This window comes from Schistocerca nitens, chromosome 6, assembly GCF_023898315.1.
Source record: "Schistocerca nitens isolate TAMUIC-IGC-003100 chromosome 6, iqSchNite1.1, whole genome shotgun sequence".
Taxonomy (NCBI): Eukaryota; Metazoa; Arthropoda; class Insecta; order Orthoptera; family Acrididae; genus Schistocerca; species Schistocerca nitens.
In genome coordinates this window covers 242,067,216-242,087,804 of record NC_064619.1, presented here as the reverse complement: position 1 = coordinate 242,087,804, position 20,589 = coordinate 242,067,216, and the positions used below count along the sequence as shown (strand labels likewise).

Below are 20,589 nucleotides of genomic sequence, written 5' to 3'. Positions count from 1 at the left end.
TTTGCCTGAAAATGTACTTGCACAATGGTATCTCGCATATCAGTCAACTAAGTGCTATTGTGTAGAACCCCTTTTGGAAATCTAGGAAGATAGAATCGAGCTTCATCAACTGAATTTACTATTTGTAAGAACTCAAAGAACTTAACTTGCAACATTCTTTTGAATCCTTTATTTTAATGTCTCCTTTGTGAATCTGTGTGTAAGTCAAACATTGATATGGTAGTAGCCTCCTAGTAGTATCTCAGAACAAATTTTTTAAATGTGGTATTCATATTTCATTTTTGCTGTCTTCATTTTTCACACTAGACATTCATCATACTTTTGGTACCTTTAAACATAGTTTATAAGTCAGTTCTCTATAACTTCTGTATGGGAATTTGCATTCTTTCACTCTAGCAGGTTACACATCAATCTGTGTTCAGCTGTCTTCCATTTATGAAGTCATGCATTTAATGGATACAGATTAGAAAATGGCATTTCATAAGAAGTGATGGTGCCGTCTCAGTATATGTAGACCTATTCTCTTGCTCTATTATAAGCACTAATACTGAAACTGTATAATGGATACATGATATCATACGTGGTATTGTAATTGAAAAACAAGGGTTTTATTTCATGTTTATTTCAGGTTTATGGGAGCAGGTGGTTGGAATTTGACTCACACGTGGTTATCAGATGCCATTGTTGTCAAAAATTGGCCATTGATACAAGAGCTTCTAGAATTGCTACTAATGTGCCCTGTTGATGTGGAAAGACTAAAAACAAACAATTGTCCAAAATTAATTAAAGGCCTATCAAAAGATGGAAGTTCTGAAAGTGAGTACTTTGAGCCAAAAAAGTAAACTGATATTTGATTATGTACGTAAAGTTGATTATACTTGCCTGTATTCCACCCATTCCAAGTGATCAGCCTACACCTTCACTTTGATTATGCGTGCACCTTCACTTTGATTGTGCGTGTATACACTCTGTATGGTGTGTTCATGAATGTCTGTCTTGGCTTCTCTTTTTTATTATTCCTACCTTACCCGAATCAAATTAAATTCAGCATGGACCTTTAGAAAGAGAGTTTACTCTTTGGGCACTGTTGTGATTAGTGTTGTTAGCTGAATTATTTAAAAAAAAAATTTGTAATAAGTTATCTTGGAAAAACAGCTCATGTATCAGTGATAAGGCTTCATACTTAAACTGTTTAAAGGGAGCTTTGAGAACAATAATTGGAAACTGAAATTACTGAATTTTGCCCCCAGTTTAGTGAAATACTTTCTCTTTGACAGTGTTTCCAATTTTTAACTTGTTCGCAGTTTATTTTATTGGTAGCTGATGGGGTTGCGGTTTACTCTTTTAGAGTATGGCTTCCAGCCTTTCCTCTGCCTTGATTAGTGTGATTATAAATTTCTTACCTAATTTGACGGGTAACATTGTGAACTACACAGATGTTATAGTACAGGGGCATTTCTGAAAACTGATCGGACTTCCATTAGAGTTCTGGTATCTTAACATTAATACTTTTCAATTTGTACACAAAAACCACAAATCTAGGAAGTGGCATTGTGTTCTCAGCTCATTGCAAGTGAGGTCTCCAATTCTAATTATTCATATTAGTCACAGTTTTTGAAGGGGAAGAGGTGAAATGGTTTGCAGTGTTCACACACACTCAATTATTCTTGATAGTAGAACAGCTGTCCCTGCATCAGATAAATTATGTTTAGTGTCTATGGGATCCGGCAACTTGGCTTTTGTATTCTAACATGTTACTTTTGTGTAACTGTTATACAGGGTGTCCCTCCTAAAAGTCATCAGATGCATTCTCCGATGTTTTGGCAGGTAAATGCAATTTCGCTTTGCAATGTATAGCTGGAGTTGGTCCAAACAAATGCAGCTCATTAAGTTTTGTGGTGCCTTGTGTCATCAGAAATTACTGGTGTGTTTCCCAGTACAAACAAAATTATTTTTAAAGTGAAATTTTACGTATCAGTTCAGTGGAGTTGTCCCAGATTAATCCAGTGCAATATTTGTTTTATCATTATGTGTTAACAGGGACTGTAAAACTCAAGGGATAACCATTACTCCAGCAGTGACCGAGCAGTGCTGTATTTGATAAAACAAATCTCTCTTTAGACTAATTTGGGGCTTTTCTATTGAGAGACCACATAAAACCCTTGCTTTAAAAATCATTTTGCCTGCAATGGGGAAAGAAACTGGTGCTTTCACTCGTCACTGGGCATTGCGTGAAAGACATGAGCGGTATTTATTCAGGCTGACTCTAGCTACTTGCTAGAAAAACAGAATTGCAAATATCTGCCAAAACACCAAATAGAAAGTGCCTGGCAACTCTTAAAGCGACGCTTTGTATATTATGTCAACAAACGTGATTGTTTGCTGGCTTTCATTGTAATATTTGTGTATAATTACTTATATTAAAGGTAGTTTGTTTGTTTACAGGTGTCAGACTCCTAGCAAGCAAGCTGGTGGAACAATGGCTTCGGATTGTCAAAGGAGAAAGTGTAGAATTAAATGCAAACATTATCAAATCATCAGAGCCACAATTAATTGCTCATGACAGTAAGGAGAATTCAGTTAGTACTGCAGAAGTACGGAGTGAGCCATCGGATGTTACACCTGTAAAAGTAATAAAAAAGGAATGTGAAGATAAATCAGAATTGCAAGTAAAAAAAGAAGATACGGATGTGAAAGTAACACCATCTGATGCGAAGTTGGTAGGGGAAGAAAAAAAGCCTGAAGTGCATATAGAAAGTGTTAAAGAGGAGGAAAAGGAAGAGAAAGTGTTGAATGCCACACAGACAGAAGAAACAGGTACATCAGAAGACTCAGGAGAAGACACTACTTGGAATGTTCCAATGGGGCAGTTGCCAGTGTACAAAATAACGATACGTGATGGTAAACAGGTTTTAGCAAAAGTTACAAGTGCAGACAGACCAAAAAAGATAAATGCAGAAACCCCAGAAACAGTGATAATTGACACAACCAATGTCCAGAAATGTGACTCAGTGGCAACGGCAGTCACTGAGTCATCTGATCTGGTGAATAAGGATGTTGAAAATGTTGACACCAAAAATACAGTTGAATTAAAGGCTCCTGTAACAAAATCAAAGAAAAAACTAGATAAATCTGAAAATAGTAGTGTAACATTGAAAGGGATAAAAGAATCCCAGAAAAAAGTGAAAGATATGAAAGGGCCGCCAAATACTGTCAAAACCCCTGAAAAGAAGAACATAAAATCAGCTGAATTTGTCAAAGAAAAGACGAAAGTAATTAATAAGGACAAAAATAAGGAAAAATTAAAGAACAAAAACAAAGATAAAGGGAAGGAGAAAGAAAAGTTAAATGAGGTAGAAAAACAAGGGGAGAAAGGAAAATTGAAAGAAGTGGAGAAAGAAAAATTGAAAGAAGTGGAGAAAGAAAGATTGAAAGGAGGGGATAGAGAGAAAGTGAAAGAGGTTAAACTTCAGGAGAAGAAGACTGAAACCGACAAAGATCAGCTTGAAAAAGATAATGCTGCTTTGGCCAAACTCATCCCACCATCGATAAGTAAACTTGGGAAAATTCCTAAGAAAGTTCATACTGATGACAGCCAAGCACAGCCAGAGGTAAAACCTGTAATGAGTGAAGTTAAAAAACCTCCAGAAATAAAACAAAAAAAGCTGTCAATTTCCATAGAGGTACGAAAGCCAACTGGTGATGCATCTCGACCCAAAACTGTTAAGACTTATAATTCCAAATTTCGTTCCACTGGGTTAGAAGAGGAAGTTAAACCCCCTCCACCTCGTCCTTTAAAAAAACCTGTAACATTAGATAAAAGACCTGTTAAGTTTCCAGTCTTAAAAAGACCTTCACCTGTGAAGGAAATAGGTCCCCCAGAAAAGAAATTGAAACCAGCATTAACAGATGTTACTTCTGGAGAAAGTAAGAAGACTGAAAAATCTGGCGCTATTAAACTGATTCCTCCTAGACCTAAACGTAAGTATGAGAGTGTAGCACAAAAATTTGAAAATGTTTCAGTGTTCCTTGTAAATAATTGGCGAATAATCATCTGTCTGAGAAAGAACAATGAATTCATTGGTTTTTGTTTATGCTTATCAAGGAACACAATTTTTCCTTGGTCATGTACAATCATGACATGTTTCACTTATGTTATTTCCATTGCCATTCAGTTATTTTTATAGGAAAGTATGTAGTGGAACAAGTCACAGGCGGAAGTTTTGTGTCACTCCATGAATCACATCTGGATGGGTCAAGGATAGAGTACTGCTTGCAAAAGGCAGGTGCACATGTTATAGTCAGTGCGACAAACTTATTTCACTTGCCACAAACATTCATGTCGTATTTAGTAGCAAAGCATTAAGTTATATGTAGTAATTATTCAGCTTTCCTGTTACTTGTTTGCAGTCTCACATCTTTTCTATAAAAATTTAAAAATAATTGTTAATGTTAACTTCACTGCAGGCTAGAGTGAGCTCCTAAGGAGAAGCTGCCATTAATTTCTTATATTTGGTACATACTTCTTGTTTGTCATTTTCATTTTTGTAGGTGTTGCTGGCTGTATTGACTCCGATCATTCATTACTGGATGCAACAGTTTCCTAACCTTGCATAGCCATTGTATGTGACCGGCATACTGTCCTGTTGCACACTTCTCTTTTATAACCTTGTCCCCCCACCACCCTCTTTAGCCCCGTAATGTCTAAAGTGATACCTATATTCCAATGAACTATTTATCATCATGCATTTTCTTAAATGTGAGCAACAGTGCATGTTTTTCATATTTAGTTATCTATGACATATGATTTTAAAAAGGAACAAGAGTCATTATTTCTATTAACTCAGTTCGTGTGCTGCCACCCACCCGCATCATAATAATGTCTTTCTGGTCCATGTGTACTCTTATTTCTTTTTCCAGTTTCCTGCTCTCCTACTCCAAAGTTCAAAATTTGTTTGTATAGAGCTGGGTGGCTAGCTGGAGATGTCAGTGAAGTGAACCAGATTTATGAATCAATTTCTGTAAAATCCGTTTTCACAATATTCTGTGTAAATATATACATTACATTAATGAATCATTATTGAAGCACTTTTTAAGGCAAGATGCAAAAGAAAACGACCCAGTTTGGGAGGGGTATAGCTTCTGGTGGAGAGAGGGAACTGTGGTGGAGACTGAATCATCAAACAGCATTGTATGTGCCATTTTTGGTGTTCACGATGGTGCGATTGGGAGAACATTGAGCATTTATTATACACAAATTTAGAAAATATAATGGGTTTACAAAAGCAACAAATTATGTAAGCTGTGCACTTGATTGACGGAGTGTGTTCCTGATAAGAAGCCGGCAGGGGTGGCCGAGCGGTTCTAGGCGCTACAGTCTGGAAACGCGCGACAGCTACGGTTGCAGGTTCGAATCCTGCCTCGGGGCATGGATGTGTGTGATGTCCTTAGGTTAGTTAGGTTTAAGTAGTTCTAAGTTCTAGGGGACTGATGACCACTGCGAGTCCCATAGTGCTCAGAGCCATTTGAACCTGATAAGAAAATGATTTATTGTAAGTCCCCCTACCCACTCCTTCCTGGTTAGGTACATTTTCACAATTATGGCCCAGTAAACAAGAAGAGTTTCTGGTACTGGTTGGAGAGAAACTCAAGAATATCACCTACAAGAGGCCCATGACCCCAAAATGACAGTGTGGCGTGCTTTTTTTTTTTTTTTTTTTTTTTTTTTTTTTTTTTTTTTTTTTTTTTTTACTTCAGTGTATGGAGCCCATACTGATTTGAAGATAATTGTGTTACTATTACAGTGAATAATGAGAGATAGATTGATAAATCAACAGATTTTTCAGACATCAAATACACAAAATTCTCATAATCACAGTATTTCATACTTTGTGGTTTCAGGAGTACGGCACAGCACCTATATGTGACATCGTTCTGTTTCAGTTCTGAGAGAAAAGTCTCCTAAAAGTTCCTTGCATGGTCTTATCTAGGATCTTCCCTGTTAGTCATGTTTTTCCCTTGGGAACATTTTTTCTATTGGATTATCTTAAGTCAAAGATGCACAAACTCGGGAAGCTCAGAAGTTGCAGCCACTACACCTTTTGTTGTGTGTGTGTGTGTGTGTGTGTGTGTGTGTAAAATCGGTTTTCTCGTTAGTTTTGAAAGTACAGCACCCCATATCAGGGTATTCTTTTTTTCTATACCTTGTAGTTAGAGTGTGTGTAGGTGGAGATTGAACAGGGTAAATTTAAATGGAGTAACTTGTTATCATCTTACTTTTTCTAATCTGAGGTTGCTTTTCTTGCCTAATTCACTGAAAGTCTCGGGCAGGAACATGAAACATATCATGTACAACCATGGTCCACCATGGGACTGAATGCTTGACTGTTGGCATTGCGGGCATGTGATGCGGCAAGGAAAGTATATTAGGGGAGTGGAAACAAATGTTGGAATAATTCTAGTGACGATTAAGGTCACAAATTGAGGAATCCTCTGACATAAGTGACCTTGACATGAAGCATTTTGTTATGCCAGGCACCTGGCAGCAAATAACTCTTAGATGGCAAAGTTAGTCTGCTGTTGGCCATGACCTTTGGTGAGCATCCATGAAAAGTGATTGAAAGATGGTGAAATCCTGAGTAGGCAACAAGATTTGGAAGTCCCTGCCTCATCACAGAACAGAGGTTTGAAGCATGACCACACTATAAGTCAGCACGGTAGTGATATGTAACAGATCTGGCGGGAGTACGATCCTGATAGAGGCAAAAGTGTTTTGGAGCACCCTGTTCAGTGCACATTGCTGAAAATGGACCTCCCTGTAGGCAGCCCCTACATGTTTCCATATTGGTCAACAACATAGTCAGTTATGATTGTGGTGGGCACAGCATCACAGAGATTGGCTCATGGATGACTGGAAATGTCACGTGGTTGGTTAAATCACATTTCTTGTTACACCATGTTGATGGTCATGTCTGGAAACACTGTCGTCCAGATAAACAGCTGCTTGAATGGGTGGGGCCAATATTATGTCCTGGTAGAACATTCACCTGGACTTAAACAGGATCTGTGGCAGTAATCGAAGTCATCATGACAGCCGCAGTCTACGTGATATCTGCATCCCTTCATGCTTTGATGTCTTCCTCAACAGTGGTGATGTCTCAGACTGCTATGTCACAAGGCCTTCAAATTTGTCTGATTGGAACCTGAAGGAACAAATCTGTGAATCTATTTTATACCAGTTCCTCGCCTATAAACCACCAGACCATAAGTTATGGGAATAACATGACTTGTATGTAAAGACATGGTACATCTGGACATGCATTGTGTTCTGAAGGTGGGCCACCTTGCAATTAGGTACTTGGTCATAAAATTTTGGATATATTTTGTGTGTGTGTGTGTGTGTGTGTGTGTGTGTGTGTGTGTGTGTGTGTGTGTGTAGACATTACATAGCCTGCGAAGTTCCGCAAATATATGTCTAATCTCCAGAAGCCTTATGTGGTGTGTGCTGATTTTCTCTTTACTGTCATAACTGCCATTTATGCAGTTGCAAACTGTGGAACGATTATGATTTTTTTGGGGCCTTTATTTGATGATCAGATTTCCAGATTACAAGTGGGCATTATCTTCACTTGAATCATAGTGTAGTAATAACGTCTTGACTATAGTTATCCTTTAAGTACAGTTTCCGTTTGGAAGTAACCGTCAGTGAAAAGGTGACGTTCAGGTGATTTTAATATCACATCTTGTATCATACTGTGGCTGGTTATTATTACACGGGTTTATTAAATTCATTTGTGAATGAGACATATCACAGCTGTTGGGTTTTCATGTTTATTGAATTTTGTGTTATCCTCTGTAATAAAACAGGAGTGAAGCCATGTAGGATATGCTGATGTTAAATTGTTATTCAGTTAAAGACTGACGTCTGTGGCATTTTGGCACAGCATAAAGCAGATGAAAGAGAAAAAGGCAGGATAGGATTCTCCACTGAATGGCTACTATGAACTGCTTCGGGACATCTGCTGAATTAATGCAGCTACAGGATGCAGTACAGCCACAAGCCTTGCAAAGCAGAAATGAAATATCCCGCGCCCCCCCCCCCCACTCTCTCTCTCTCTCTCTCTCTCTCTCTCTCTCTCTCTCTCTCTCTCTCTCTCTCTCTCTCTCTCCCCCCCCCCCTCCCCCCCCCCCACACACACACACTCTCCCACACACACCTCTTCCTGCATTTATATTTTTAAACAAAATTGGAAAATGTTTCTCTTCTTTCTAGATATTCTGTTGTTGGTGGCAATTAATACCTGAGAAATAACATTGTTTATATTCATCGACGAAAATTTTATCCTTTGTAGGTGGAAGTGACATTGGCTATTGCAGGGACACTATAGCTCAAATAATTCATTTATTTACTTTTAGTTTTACAGGTGTCACTGAAGTAGCAACAGATACTACAGTTCAGTTTTTCAACATTAGTGTTTCTCTTTTGTTTGTTATAATTGTTACTTTAATAACATGTTACATGTTTGCTGTGTAATCATTCTACAATTCTTATTTTTCAGTTAATGTCTGTTCTCTGGAGATAAGTTTTTTTTTATTTATTTGTTGTTAAGTTGCACTGTGAAGATAATCAGCCACCGATGCCAACTAGAATGGTTTGTTTTCTTCATATTTTAAAATTATTTTTCTTTTCCTTGGTGATAATTTTGTCACATTTATCAGACAATTTGGTTCAAGAAAAATTGGATCAAATATCAGTTAAGTTGGCTACCATCTGTAGTTTGCATTACAAACCATTGTATGAACTTTCAAGAAATGTTTTGAATGCAACAGGAAGAAAGCAGTTTTAGATTGAAATTTATTTCTGTTCTCATTTGATAAAGTCAGCTTTCTGTGAAGGGGGCAACAAAACTTCCTCTGTTTAGAGAAGTGTTGTAAATTTACCACTTCTTAACTTTAGAACAAATCTCTCTGAAATTTTAATGAATAATTGAAATAACACTGTTGCATAGCATATGTGCTTTATACAATGGTTCCAAAAGTATAGCAATCTACCTTTTGTCTACAAATTTGTAACTGAATAAACTGAGGAATTAAAGCATGCTCTGAAGCGGAAGGAGGCGGCCTGAGTGGTGCTGACATCAAGAGCTGGCAGGAGTACCTCTCCACACTACCATCAGCTGTTGTCAACCTGCACAGATGAATTCAGAAGAATTACACTGCAAGAATTGGTTTCAAAGCAAGCTTTGGATACACAAAAGTTTTCTAGGTCTCTTTCAACTTCACTTCATTAGGGTAATCGTTAAAGAGAGCTATGTAATTTTGTAATGTTAACATCATTTAGTATACAGCTGAGGGTTCTTACAAATTTAGACATTGTGTGGGGCAGCTTATGAAAGTTGGGGACTAGAAATTAATGTTGTACAGTTACTTAAAAGCCCAGCTGCAAATGGCATTAGGAAAATAATCTGAAACAAAATTACACATTCAATACAGAATTTATTCATGGGTTCGCTAACTTCTCATGTGTATTGGAACTGTAATTTCAGTCTTATTAAAATGATGATGTAGGGATCCTTCAGGGTGTTAATAGTAATGAGACAGCATCACCAGTTGCCATAATGTTTCATTATTATTTATTACTATAATTGACTCGGGCTGGTATAAAAACTCTAAGGCGGGTGCACATCTATTTTAAATTACTATCCTTTAAATTTTTTTGAAACGGAATAAGCTGTCTATCCTACTACAAGAAACATTGCTCATAGCTGATACATTGCTGCTGCTGCTGTTGCTGTTTATTACGGGTCATAAGCCTGTGTTCCAAGATACCGGGATGTTTTCATAATAACTTTCTGCAAAGAGGTAAGAGTGGATTCATGTTTGCAAATTCAATTTGATGGGAACCGAGAGAATTTCCAGTTGTTTTGTCATAATTTCATTTATAACAACTTTCTGCCTGAAGTTGGAGATATAATTCATAAGATAATAAAGTAATAATGTAGCATGCAAGGTTATTGTGGTATAGCATCAGTGGAAGTTCTAGACGTTATGAACACTACAGAAATATAAATCGTGAAACAATTTGTTGTTACGAACTGCAGGAAATGGGGCTTGAATTTTGTTTTCTCAGGTGCAGTTTTTTAAGCAACACATTTTTCAAAAACACAGTCATAGTATGGATGTTGGGTTTTCATTGTTGAATTTTTGAAATATGGAGATGCAATAAAAGAGAGTGTAGACTAAAGAAAGGCGGGCTTTGGAGATGAAGCTACCTGTTTCAAGCAGAGTATGAAAAATTGCAGTGTTACCTGTAAAGTAAAAATTACAAAGCACCGAAAATACTTTTGTGAATTATATTTTTATATTAACATAAAGCAAGTTTAGGGCATACATTCCAAATTTCTTTTACTGCTTGATTACAAGACTGTACTTGAATGCTGCGACCGTAGGTGTGAGCATTTCTCCACTCCACCTCCCAGTGCTATAGAAGTGTTCTGTCTGCTTTTTCGACATACCTTTTTGGCTTTGGAAACAAGTGACTTTTCACTTGGTTTGAGATCTGGTCTGAGCAGTGAATGCATCAAAACGTCCAACTCTGATGCCCAAAACAGTTCTTGTACACCACATGGTGTTTGATGTTAGATTTTCTGGAAGTACAAAGAGGATTTCTTCCTTCATTATTCTGCAACATTTGTTTTGAATGTCTTTTGTTGCAGCGAGTTGCTTTCTTATGTGATCTCAGTGTTTTTGGCATCTGCTGTATCTCAGGTTTAAAATAATTCAGACTGAATGTGGTGGTTTCATTAAAAATAGTTCAGTGCATCTGAACATTGTTGGTAAAATTCATTCATGGCTAAATACTTGTCAGCTCATATCTTTTCTTCAGCCTGTCTGAAAATTTTACCAATGACACAGACAGCATTCCATTTCATCTTTTACCATGAGTGTCACTGCTTCCTTCCAAAACTGTTGGCTCACAGTTTATGAACTCTTGGTAGATTATCACCACAAACAAAATAAGTTTGGGATGAAAATTTGGTGTGATGTTGAGAATTACGGCACAGATCTTGGACTTGGCGAGACGTGACATAAATCCAGCAAATTTAACGTATTTTTCCTGCACAACTATTTCACAATCAGGGTGCCACTTGACACAACAGTATCAATTTTTATTAGTTTATATTATTTTATTTACTTTGTAATTAATCCCTTCCTTCCCAATTCTGAAGGGAGTGCTACAAGCTGCAGTACAGTTCCCACATGAAGAATCAGAAAGTGTGTTGCTTTCAGTTTGATGAAATTTGTACCACAGGATATCCACACTAAATGTCAAATTACTGTAGTGGAGCACATAGAATGTTTCTTAATGATGAGTCGTCATAAGACATTTCTGTTGTGAATAAATAAGAAAATACTAACCAGAGGGTGGGGGATAATCATTTGATATGAAGAAACTGAAAACTGCAGGTTTTCTACAGCAAATTAACTTTAGGAACTGCTTTCATTTTTCACGCTCTGATGATATTTTATGTTGGAAGTCCATTCACTACAATAATAATAAGATATTTGTAGTTTCCTATGGAATAGGAATGGTTAGCATTCAAATATGGTTATTCCTCAAATAAATCGTCCCTTGAGAGTTCCCATGAAGTATTAAGGGAATTGCGCCTTCCAGAAAGGAACAGATATTTAATGTCAGCAGTCCATGCAAACAAGACCAGTTACATACATACTTGAGAAACATTTTAAGTTTTCAGATTGGTTTGCAGGATTATCCTCTAGAGATAATAATGTGTTCTTCTTCAGTGGATAATTGAAGTTGATAGTGAGCGTTGATGAGCTCACAGTGCAGAAAACAGATGCTATGAACAAACTTATTTGTGTCTTGTGACATCCTGGAGCGGAGTACGAAAAATATTAGAAAGTATTTGAAAAATGTGATGTTTAAAAATATGGGAAAATTAAGAAGAAATGTTGTGTCCAGAGCTCTGTATTTATGATCTATGGGACAGCAACTATTCAGTTGTGATGATAAGTGACCTGGAAGTTTCCAAATTCCCGTGACTTGCTTGGTAGTGTCCATCATGTTGTAACAGAGTAATTATCTTCTCGTATTTTTGTTTGCATCTATAGATGCATTTTGTTGAGTTAATAGAGTAAAAAGGTAAAGTAGTAATTAAGTATATGGCCTGTTGTAGAGTTTGTTAGCTTCAACTTTCATAATATTTCCAAAGATACGAGGCAAGTGAAATGAAAATAGTAAATTGCTCCACTTTGTTTAGGATCTTATGAGATTTACAGATGTAAATATTTGCATTCTAGTTGTCATATATCGATTTGTATAGGTTTTTCCATATTACAAGGTGCTGAATTTTGGCAAGTCAGTTTTAGCAAATTTTTGTGTCATTAGTCTCCTTGTCATTATAGCATGTTCTATTTTCTTTTACTGTTCACTGTATCAGGAGGGGGTGGTCTGGTCAAAGTTTGATGGTTATTTGGATCTTACTCCTGCCAGTTCCGTATAGAGCTTTAACTTAGACTGCAGTTTGTAACACATAACAAAGCCATTTTGTCCCTTTGATGTTTTATCTCACATTGTCAGTATGTCATTAGTGAAATTTGGAACCCCATGACTTGATATCTGTATAAATCATAGTAACTTTTTCATTTGATTTTATGTCACATTTCTCTATATGGCACAAGCAGAATGTCATAAATTTCAAATGTTTTGAAATCACCTTCTCTTCAGTTTCTGAAGTAAATGTCTTTTATGCACACCTTCCCCTAGCCAGTGGTATCCTGAATAGTACACTTAAATTCATCACTTATCTCATTATCGCTGTTTCTGGTTGCTGATAACATATTTTACTTTTGAACCTGTATAGAGAACTCCCTAATCCATGGATTATAATTTGTAACTTCTTTTCCAACAGATGGCTTTAAAAATATGCCATTCAAAGAAGAGCATCAAGTGATGTTACTTCAGCATCCTTTATCATGTGACCACTTTCATTTATTGTGGGCTTTGCAGAGGGAAAGTAGAATTCAGTTACATCATCTTCAGAATGTTGGTATTCTGTACTTTTTGCAGTTCATTGAACATTTTTCCTGTTCAGTATTACCATATCTTTGTGGGCAGGTTAGCACCAAAGTACTTTGTTGTTATCATTGACTGATCATTAGGTTAATTCATTTTTAGACATTTTGTCCAGTTTCCAAACGAGTTTACTTTTTTTGCTACATCCACATCACAACTAATTGTAATACATTGTGTGTGGAATTGCTGCAACTTTGGGGATTCCCACCAACTTTACGTTGTGTTGGCATCTGAAATTGTGCACTATCTTCATTTTCAGACATGTATGTTAGATGTATCTCAGTGATATTTTTCATGTATAAAAAAGCACGAAAGCAACTGCTATGGCCTCATTAAACTTTCACATAATTATTGCCTCTATTCTCAAAAATAAGAGTAGAAGTACATACTGCATATTGTTGGTTTAGAAAAAATCTGAGAGACTCTGGTAACTTTGTAAAATAATTTCCAGCCGAATAGAATCGCAAAAATGCTCTGTTTCTAATTAAAAGGGTAATTATAACCTGACCATAGCAGTGATAGTTGACAGTTATGTAACCTAGAATAGTTGTTCTACACAAGACACAGATTGTTGTGGAAAGGATACAAAAGTATTACTTTGCGCCATGTATGCCTCTTATCCATTTTGCTGCTTGAAGTCAGGTCCTGGACATCTGAGGATAATAATGTTTGTTGGAAGAACACAAAATGTGCACAGCGTACATATACAGTGTGGTGGCGACGTTATCTGCAAAGTACAACTGTGGGGAGATTTCTGTATATGCAAGTGACACTGTGTCCATAATCTCTTCAATGTCAAACACTATAGGTAAACATATTGACAACAGTTTACATTCACTCAAGCAACAAATTGTGGCGATGAAAAGGTTCTTCTTGGAGCATTTGTCACATCTGACACCAAAGAATTATGGACATCAATATACAGGCCAAGGATGCTGTTGGGAAATTGGGTAGTGTATTAAGAGAACAATATTATGTTTAATAATGTTAAGTTCAATCCATGAAGTTCCGTGTATACAGCCGTAACTAGTTTGTCGCTTCATCTGATACAATAAAGGCTTTGAAATGCTCAGCTGTGTTCTGAATGAGCTGTAAACACACAGCCCATGCACCTCCAGCAGCTGCCAGCTGTACAGTCAATCTTCAGGACTCGCTCAGAAGATGGCTGGATGTTTCACAGTCTTTAATATATCAGAAAAGGAGGAGATGAATTGGTTGTGGGTGAATTTTCATATTCATGGACCAGGAAACAAGCTACAAGAAGATTTCTTACTGTGGTTAATTTTATTGATCATTAATGATGCTACCAGCAGAACTGTTCTGGACAACAGCTGTGATAAAGTAACACTGTACTCTTTTTTCCCATTGCTGCATGTCTTGTCAAGAAAACAACTTGGTAACAAGTGATACCTATTGGTGTCACCAGCATTGCAATATTTTGTTGAAAAGAATATTTTATGTGTTGCAATAATTTTCTGGTGGTATTCAATGCATTGTCATAAACATGCAGCAGTGGTGAACTGAACTTTGTTCATATAGTTGGAAATATTAAAGGCAACAAAAGCTCCTATGTATTACTGCAGGGAGTCAACTACAAAATTTACAGCAAAGAAAAACACTGTGCATCAAATAAAAGAAATAATAGAGGTCCTTCAGTAATCTTTTGTAGAACTTCTTTAAACATGACACTATCTGTGTCCAAAGGACCAGTATTCTAGTGTATGCTGCAGATTTTGTTACCACAGAGGGGTGGCAGAAAAAAAGAGTTACATACTGTTGGCATAATGTTAGAACAAAGAACTGAATAACAGCGAAATAAGATCAAGGACTGACAACAGTTTGTAACTCTGGGCTGTATATGTATCCTCGATCACATTGTGGCCTGTTATGGCATGTGGAAATATGCTCCAATGTAGCAAAACGTATATGGAATTGCTCAGAAATACTGAATTGCTTGAAACCACTAGTTGTACGGAAAACACCCAATGATAAACACCCATGACCACATATTAGATTCCATTAAGTGAAAGTTGATTATTGAACTTAAAGCCAGAGAGCAATATTGTAGGCAACTCCATGGTTTCACACAAACTGGGATGATGACAGTATCACTGTAGATTTCTTCACACAGAAGCATAAAACCTTGAGTCTTACTGACCTCTTGAAGTCTTGTGCTCATTGCGATTCATACAGTCATTTGCTGTAGTGCTCTAAATTAAATCTTCAATTGTTGAATCAGGCTGCCAACTCATGTCGTTTGATGTTGGCTTGATGTTCTTCTTTAGTCAGCTTGTATTCTAATAGGCTGAATTACTTCAGGGACATTGTATATGTCTGGAAACAATTTGTACAGGAACATATTTTAAGAATTGCTGAATTTTTCAAAGTAGCTGGCATAAACAAAAGGCAAAAGTTTCATTTTGCTGCTTACTGTGGAAGGAATGTACAAGGTGTGATAAAAAAAAAAGTAACGAATTTTTGTTTTGCTTAAAGAATGTTCATTTAATCATCAACTTTGTTCCCATCTAAATAATACACCCCCCCCCTCCCCCTTATAATACACTCGTGCTAGCGCATTTCCCAATCGTGGAATCACTTCTGGAACTCAATTTTTGTTACTGTGTTCCATCCAGCGATTTCTGTCTCATCAACGGTGACAAAACAATGTCCACTCAGGGTTCTTATCAGCATCGGGAATAGAAAGAAGTCGCAGGGGGCCATGTCCGGAGAATACAGTGACTGAGACAATATACTTTTTTTTTGTGTAAACCACCTTTGAGGTGGTTTATCGTGATGGAATTTCCACGCGTGGTTTCACCACAGTTTTGGTCGTTTCTCCAGATTGCTTCACGCAAGCCTGATTGTATTGCCTAGTGACCGCACGACCATAAAGCAGGAACTCGTGATGCACTATCCCTTCGTAATCTAAGAAAAAAGTGAGAACCTTTATATGTGATCGAATTTTTACTGTCTTGGGTCTTCAGGTAGTTTACACTGGGACGATTGGGCCTTCATTTTGACGTCATAACAATGTACCCATCTTTCGTCACCTGTTATAACCTTCTAAAGAAGTTCTGGATCGTTGTCAACTTCATTCAGCAATTACTGAGCGACGTCTGTGATAATCGTTTTTGTTGAATTTCAACAATTTCGGAACAAACTTTGCTGCTTCACGTTCCATACATATATCTCCGGAAAAAAAAAATTGCTTGGCGTGATCAAAGGATATGCCGTCATAAACAGAAACCTTTAGTATACTGATTAAGCTATCTTCAAGACGCTCTTTTTTTTCATATTGTCATCAGTAATAGATGTGCCAGCGCGGTCGTCGTCTTTTCGATCCCTGTCACTCGTAAACTTTGTCTTACAGTGGATTCGCCAAAAGCCACAGTCAACATTTAGAATGCGGTGCTGTACTGTAATCTTATTATTTTTTCTTCAAGCAAAATTTAATGCTGATCCTGTGATGTCACTTTTTCGGTAGTAAAATTTCGTAGAACACTTGAAAAAACGTATAATCATTTCGACTATTAACAATAAACTAAATATTCAAGACTGCAAAAATGCATACGCACATCAGGAACATGTGTACCAACAAGATAAAGTTTTGAAAATTAGATGTATAGAGCCAGCGAAATTAAAAAAAATTTAATTTACCATTTGATCACATCACGTATTTAGAAAACTACGACTGAGACCACAAATAAAAGTGCAAGGGCTACATAGGTTTTGAACAGGGTCTGAACTTCTTTACGTCTATTTATAATCCGCCATTCGTCTTCCAAAATGTTAAAAATAATTCATACACATAGGTCTAGCCCCTCCCCCCCTTATCCTGTCGTACGTGCGCCCTGGTATAGATGGATATGTAGTGTTCATATATGATATGGCATATTGTATTAAAAAATTTGATTTGTAAATAAGTTAAAATGTTATACAGTTAGTTTGGCCTCACGACACTCGCAACACGTTGTACAAAGTTTCCATTGCTTTTGTGACTTAACGTACTTGCTCCCTGGAATCGTCGAAGAAGAAACTCGGAAGCAGCTCCATAGTTTGGAGTCGCTTTTCTACTGTTAGAAATTGTCATCGTACACATACATTTCTATGCATGTATGTGGATAAATGATTGAATTCACTTGGTTGAAGAAAAGAACATGTCTGTTAACATTTTGTTGCAGGTCTTTTTGTATGCACAACAGCTTCAGGTCCAATGAGGGAAAAGAACACATCTTAGTAACGAATTTTAACGATCAGCTAGAATATTACATTGACGCGTATTAAATTTCCCGTTTGTAGAAATTTACGAATCCCTTGTAAAAACAAGTTAATGGCAATTCGTTTAGAACTGTTGAAATTTTCGTTCAAATTGGATCCTTATTCTTTAGTTGGCCTCTGCTTTGGTTTTGTTATTTTTAATGGGCAATTTTATATAGTTATTTTAGGCTTTCAGAATGCCTGGAATGACGCTATGCCGAAGAAACCATTGTTTAAGTGGAAATAATATGGTTCAGGACATTTATGTATTTAATGAGACCATCTTCGGCAACAGCTTAAATCGTCCAGCAGGCCTTTCGTAAATAGTTTTAACGATCCGAAATCGGCTTACACTATGTAGCATATTTACTGTTGCGAGAGTCTCGCTCCACTCCATTCTCAGCTATAAAATTCGAGGAAGGAACGAGTGGAAATTGTCCGTTTTCTGCAGCCAACAGCTGCACTCGTAACATTAGTGAATCTTGAAGATTCTAGGCAAAGGTCCCGAGTTCGAGTCTCGGTCCGGCACACAGTTTTAATCTGCCAGGAAGTTCTTAGGTACTTCAAATTAATCAATGCTGTTCACCTGTTTGAAAAAGTCTCTTGTGACACTGAAGTCAAATCGAAACCAGAGAAAATTAAAATGAACCTTTCGGCGTACCACATTTGTACTGCTATTCAGTTTTGTGGTTTTTGTTTTTCCTTCGTAAACTGTGCACGTCTATGTGGCAATTTGTCGAGATTTTTCACTTTGCTAGAAGGGGTGCAATGTAACCTCATTAGACTTCGCAGGGTAGACAACTAGCTTTTTCCCTTCGGGTACTCTTTGTCGCACTAAAATACAGAAACCACAAATTTAACTGAAACATCTGCATGGTATCGCAGAGTAATAAGAGTTGAAGATGCCTGTAATGCAGCACTGCTATGCAACCGACAGACATTTTTAATTTTGCTTCTGAAGTCAAATTACGGCCTACGTCAGTCGACCGTACGCAATACATTATATATGGCCAACTGACTCACGCCATATTTTACGCAAAATTAAAAATGAGACTTTCATGGCTGGTATTTGTACCTGTAGTGAATTTTGTCTTACAGTCAGTAGGCCGTGTTCAAAGGCTTATTTATTTGCTAACATTTCGCCACCTTATGCGAGACATTCAGCGGCTGTGAAGAGCACCATAACAAACGCCAGTGCGTTTACGTGATCTGGGCAACGGTCTGATGACGTCGGGGCCCGACAGTTGCATGGCGACGTATAAACAGTTGGGCTTGCTGACCGAAGTTCGGAACTCGCGACCTAATATTCATAAAACAAAAATCACCAATTAGCTTGTGTGTGTGTGTGAGAAATATTTTGAGGTGAGATGTGTTGCACAGCGATTAAAAGTAGGTCATCGCCTGAGGAGATGAGCAGCTGTTTCAAACTTCAGTATTGCGTATGTTATAAGTACTGGGAAATTGCTCCTTTGGCAAAATGTGATATCGTAATTCATGTTTACTTTGGAAAGATTACAATTTTAGTATACTCGTCTGTGTAAAAAAAAAAATCTGGAAATATTCTTACATACACCACAGCTCCTTTCCTAAATAGTTTGTTCGCAAACAGAATTCATAATCTAACAGAGAATGATTTGTAGTTCGTTTTTGAATCAGCATGACCCCACCGAGCTACTGTAAGATAATCACTACTAGAATGGGGAAGACTGCTACTTCCGTGTGAAAGTGCATATCACAACCGGTACCGGTTCGAGAGCATTTTTCTAAACAAGACTTTTCCATTCCCTCCTCTCTCCCTCCCCCTTTTTCTCCGTAAACTTTTACTGTTTTCAGTTTTCGCAACTAATTGCGATACTACACAAATCTTGCACTGTGGCGCCCCAAGCAGCGGCTTGTCCCCCTTGGGGTCTTAAATCGGCCGTGATCACAAATCTCCAGATGTGTTATCAAATCTTTGCATAGCCGGCCGCTGTGACAGAGCTGCGGTTCTAGGCGCTACATTCCGGAACCGCTCTGCTGCTATGCTCGCAAGTTCGAATCCTGCCTCGGGTATGGATGTGTGTGATGCCTTTAGGTTAGATAGGTTTAAGTAATTCTAAGTCTAGAGGACTGAACGTCGCAAGTAGAGACTGGAGAATTTCTTGTGTTTCTAGTATTCGATGAGATTTCATTAATTTTGGTCTGTATTCGATAAGTCGTGGACCGATATTTCGGGTGTGGGTCTCTATGGTTACCGGGGCTTCACACTACCTTCCGGGCCTTAGGATTACTTCTGTTAAATCTAGCAATTATTTGTTAACGTGAAAGTTTTTGCCTAGGTCGGAGTCCACGTTAGCTGCGGGACGCTCTATACGTGGTTAGATAAGTCACTTCGAAAGTATCAGAAAGACGAGTGAAACACCTCCAATAGGACCATTCCCAATAACGATAGTTTTCCATGACCAACATTGGGATGGATGACTACCAACGACCGTGAAGTTTAAAGATTTAGCTCATTATAGGTATCGGACAAATGAAGACTACCAGCTTTGCTGTAAAATTATTGACCAAGGAAAATTTCTTCCACCATTACTATTTAAACCATCTACTGTAGGTCGAACCCACTCCGTTGTACTGAAATAACAGAGAAATTTCAGTACCGCTACCAACCTGTCCTTTGAGAAGATATTAGTTTTAGTCCATATACAGTTTTGACGAGCGCACATCACAAATGTTTGCCCAGGGATTAAGCTTAGGAGATGTGGGGTGGCGGCAACTCATGTTGATTTCGCAGTGAACCACGAAATACTTTTAGAGATTTCACATCAGATGGCTCTGTGTGAACTTTTCTGACTGTCGATATTCATTACATTCATCTTCAAACTGGTACTGAATTTGTATTTTTGGTAGTGCTAGATGTTAGTTCGCATTGTTTCGTTTTTACGGGGTGAGGAGTGTAGCTTCTCTTCAATGCGTACGCCTTCACAGCGCTCAATAAAAAATTAACTTTAAACGTTTGGTACACGCATATAAACAAAATAATCCTGTCGTTTCGACTTGGGCAAATGTTTTTAGTCGACCATAGTCTTTGTATTTTTTCGGAACTTGTTTAAAAAAGTGTCATTTTTCGTTAATCACCACTTTCCAGTGCCCTGGTCGGGAGAAACGCCGAATCCGATGAAAACAGCCCTGAGTTAACAAATTTACCTAAGGAAGACATTTTTTTTGTCGACTGTGAATTTCATGTGGAGTAGTTC

The 20,589-nt window shown here is 37.5% G+C and overlaps 1 protein-coding gene across 2 annotated transcripts in view; it reads left to right on the top strand.

The window, feature by feature from the left end:
• Window positions 1-20,589, top strand: part of LOC126262935 (titin) — a 110,565-nt gene that overhangs the window by 72,368 nt on the left and 17,608 nt on the right. For both annotated transcript variants that reach the window (XM_049959869.1, XM_049959870.1), the window contains 2 exons: window positions 629-816; window positions 2,446-3,981. In XM_049959869.1, the coding sequence (XP_049815826.1) occupies window positions 629-816; window positions 2,446-3,981 (1,724 nt within the window). The remainder of the gene's footprint in view (window positions 1-628; window positions 817-2,445; window positions 3,982-20,589) is intronic.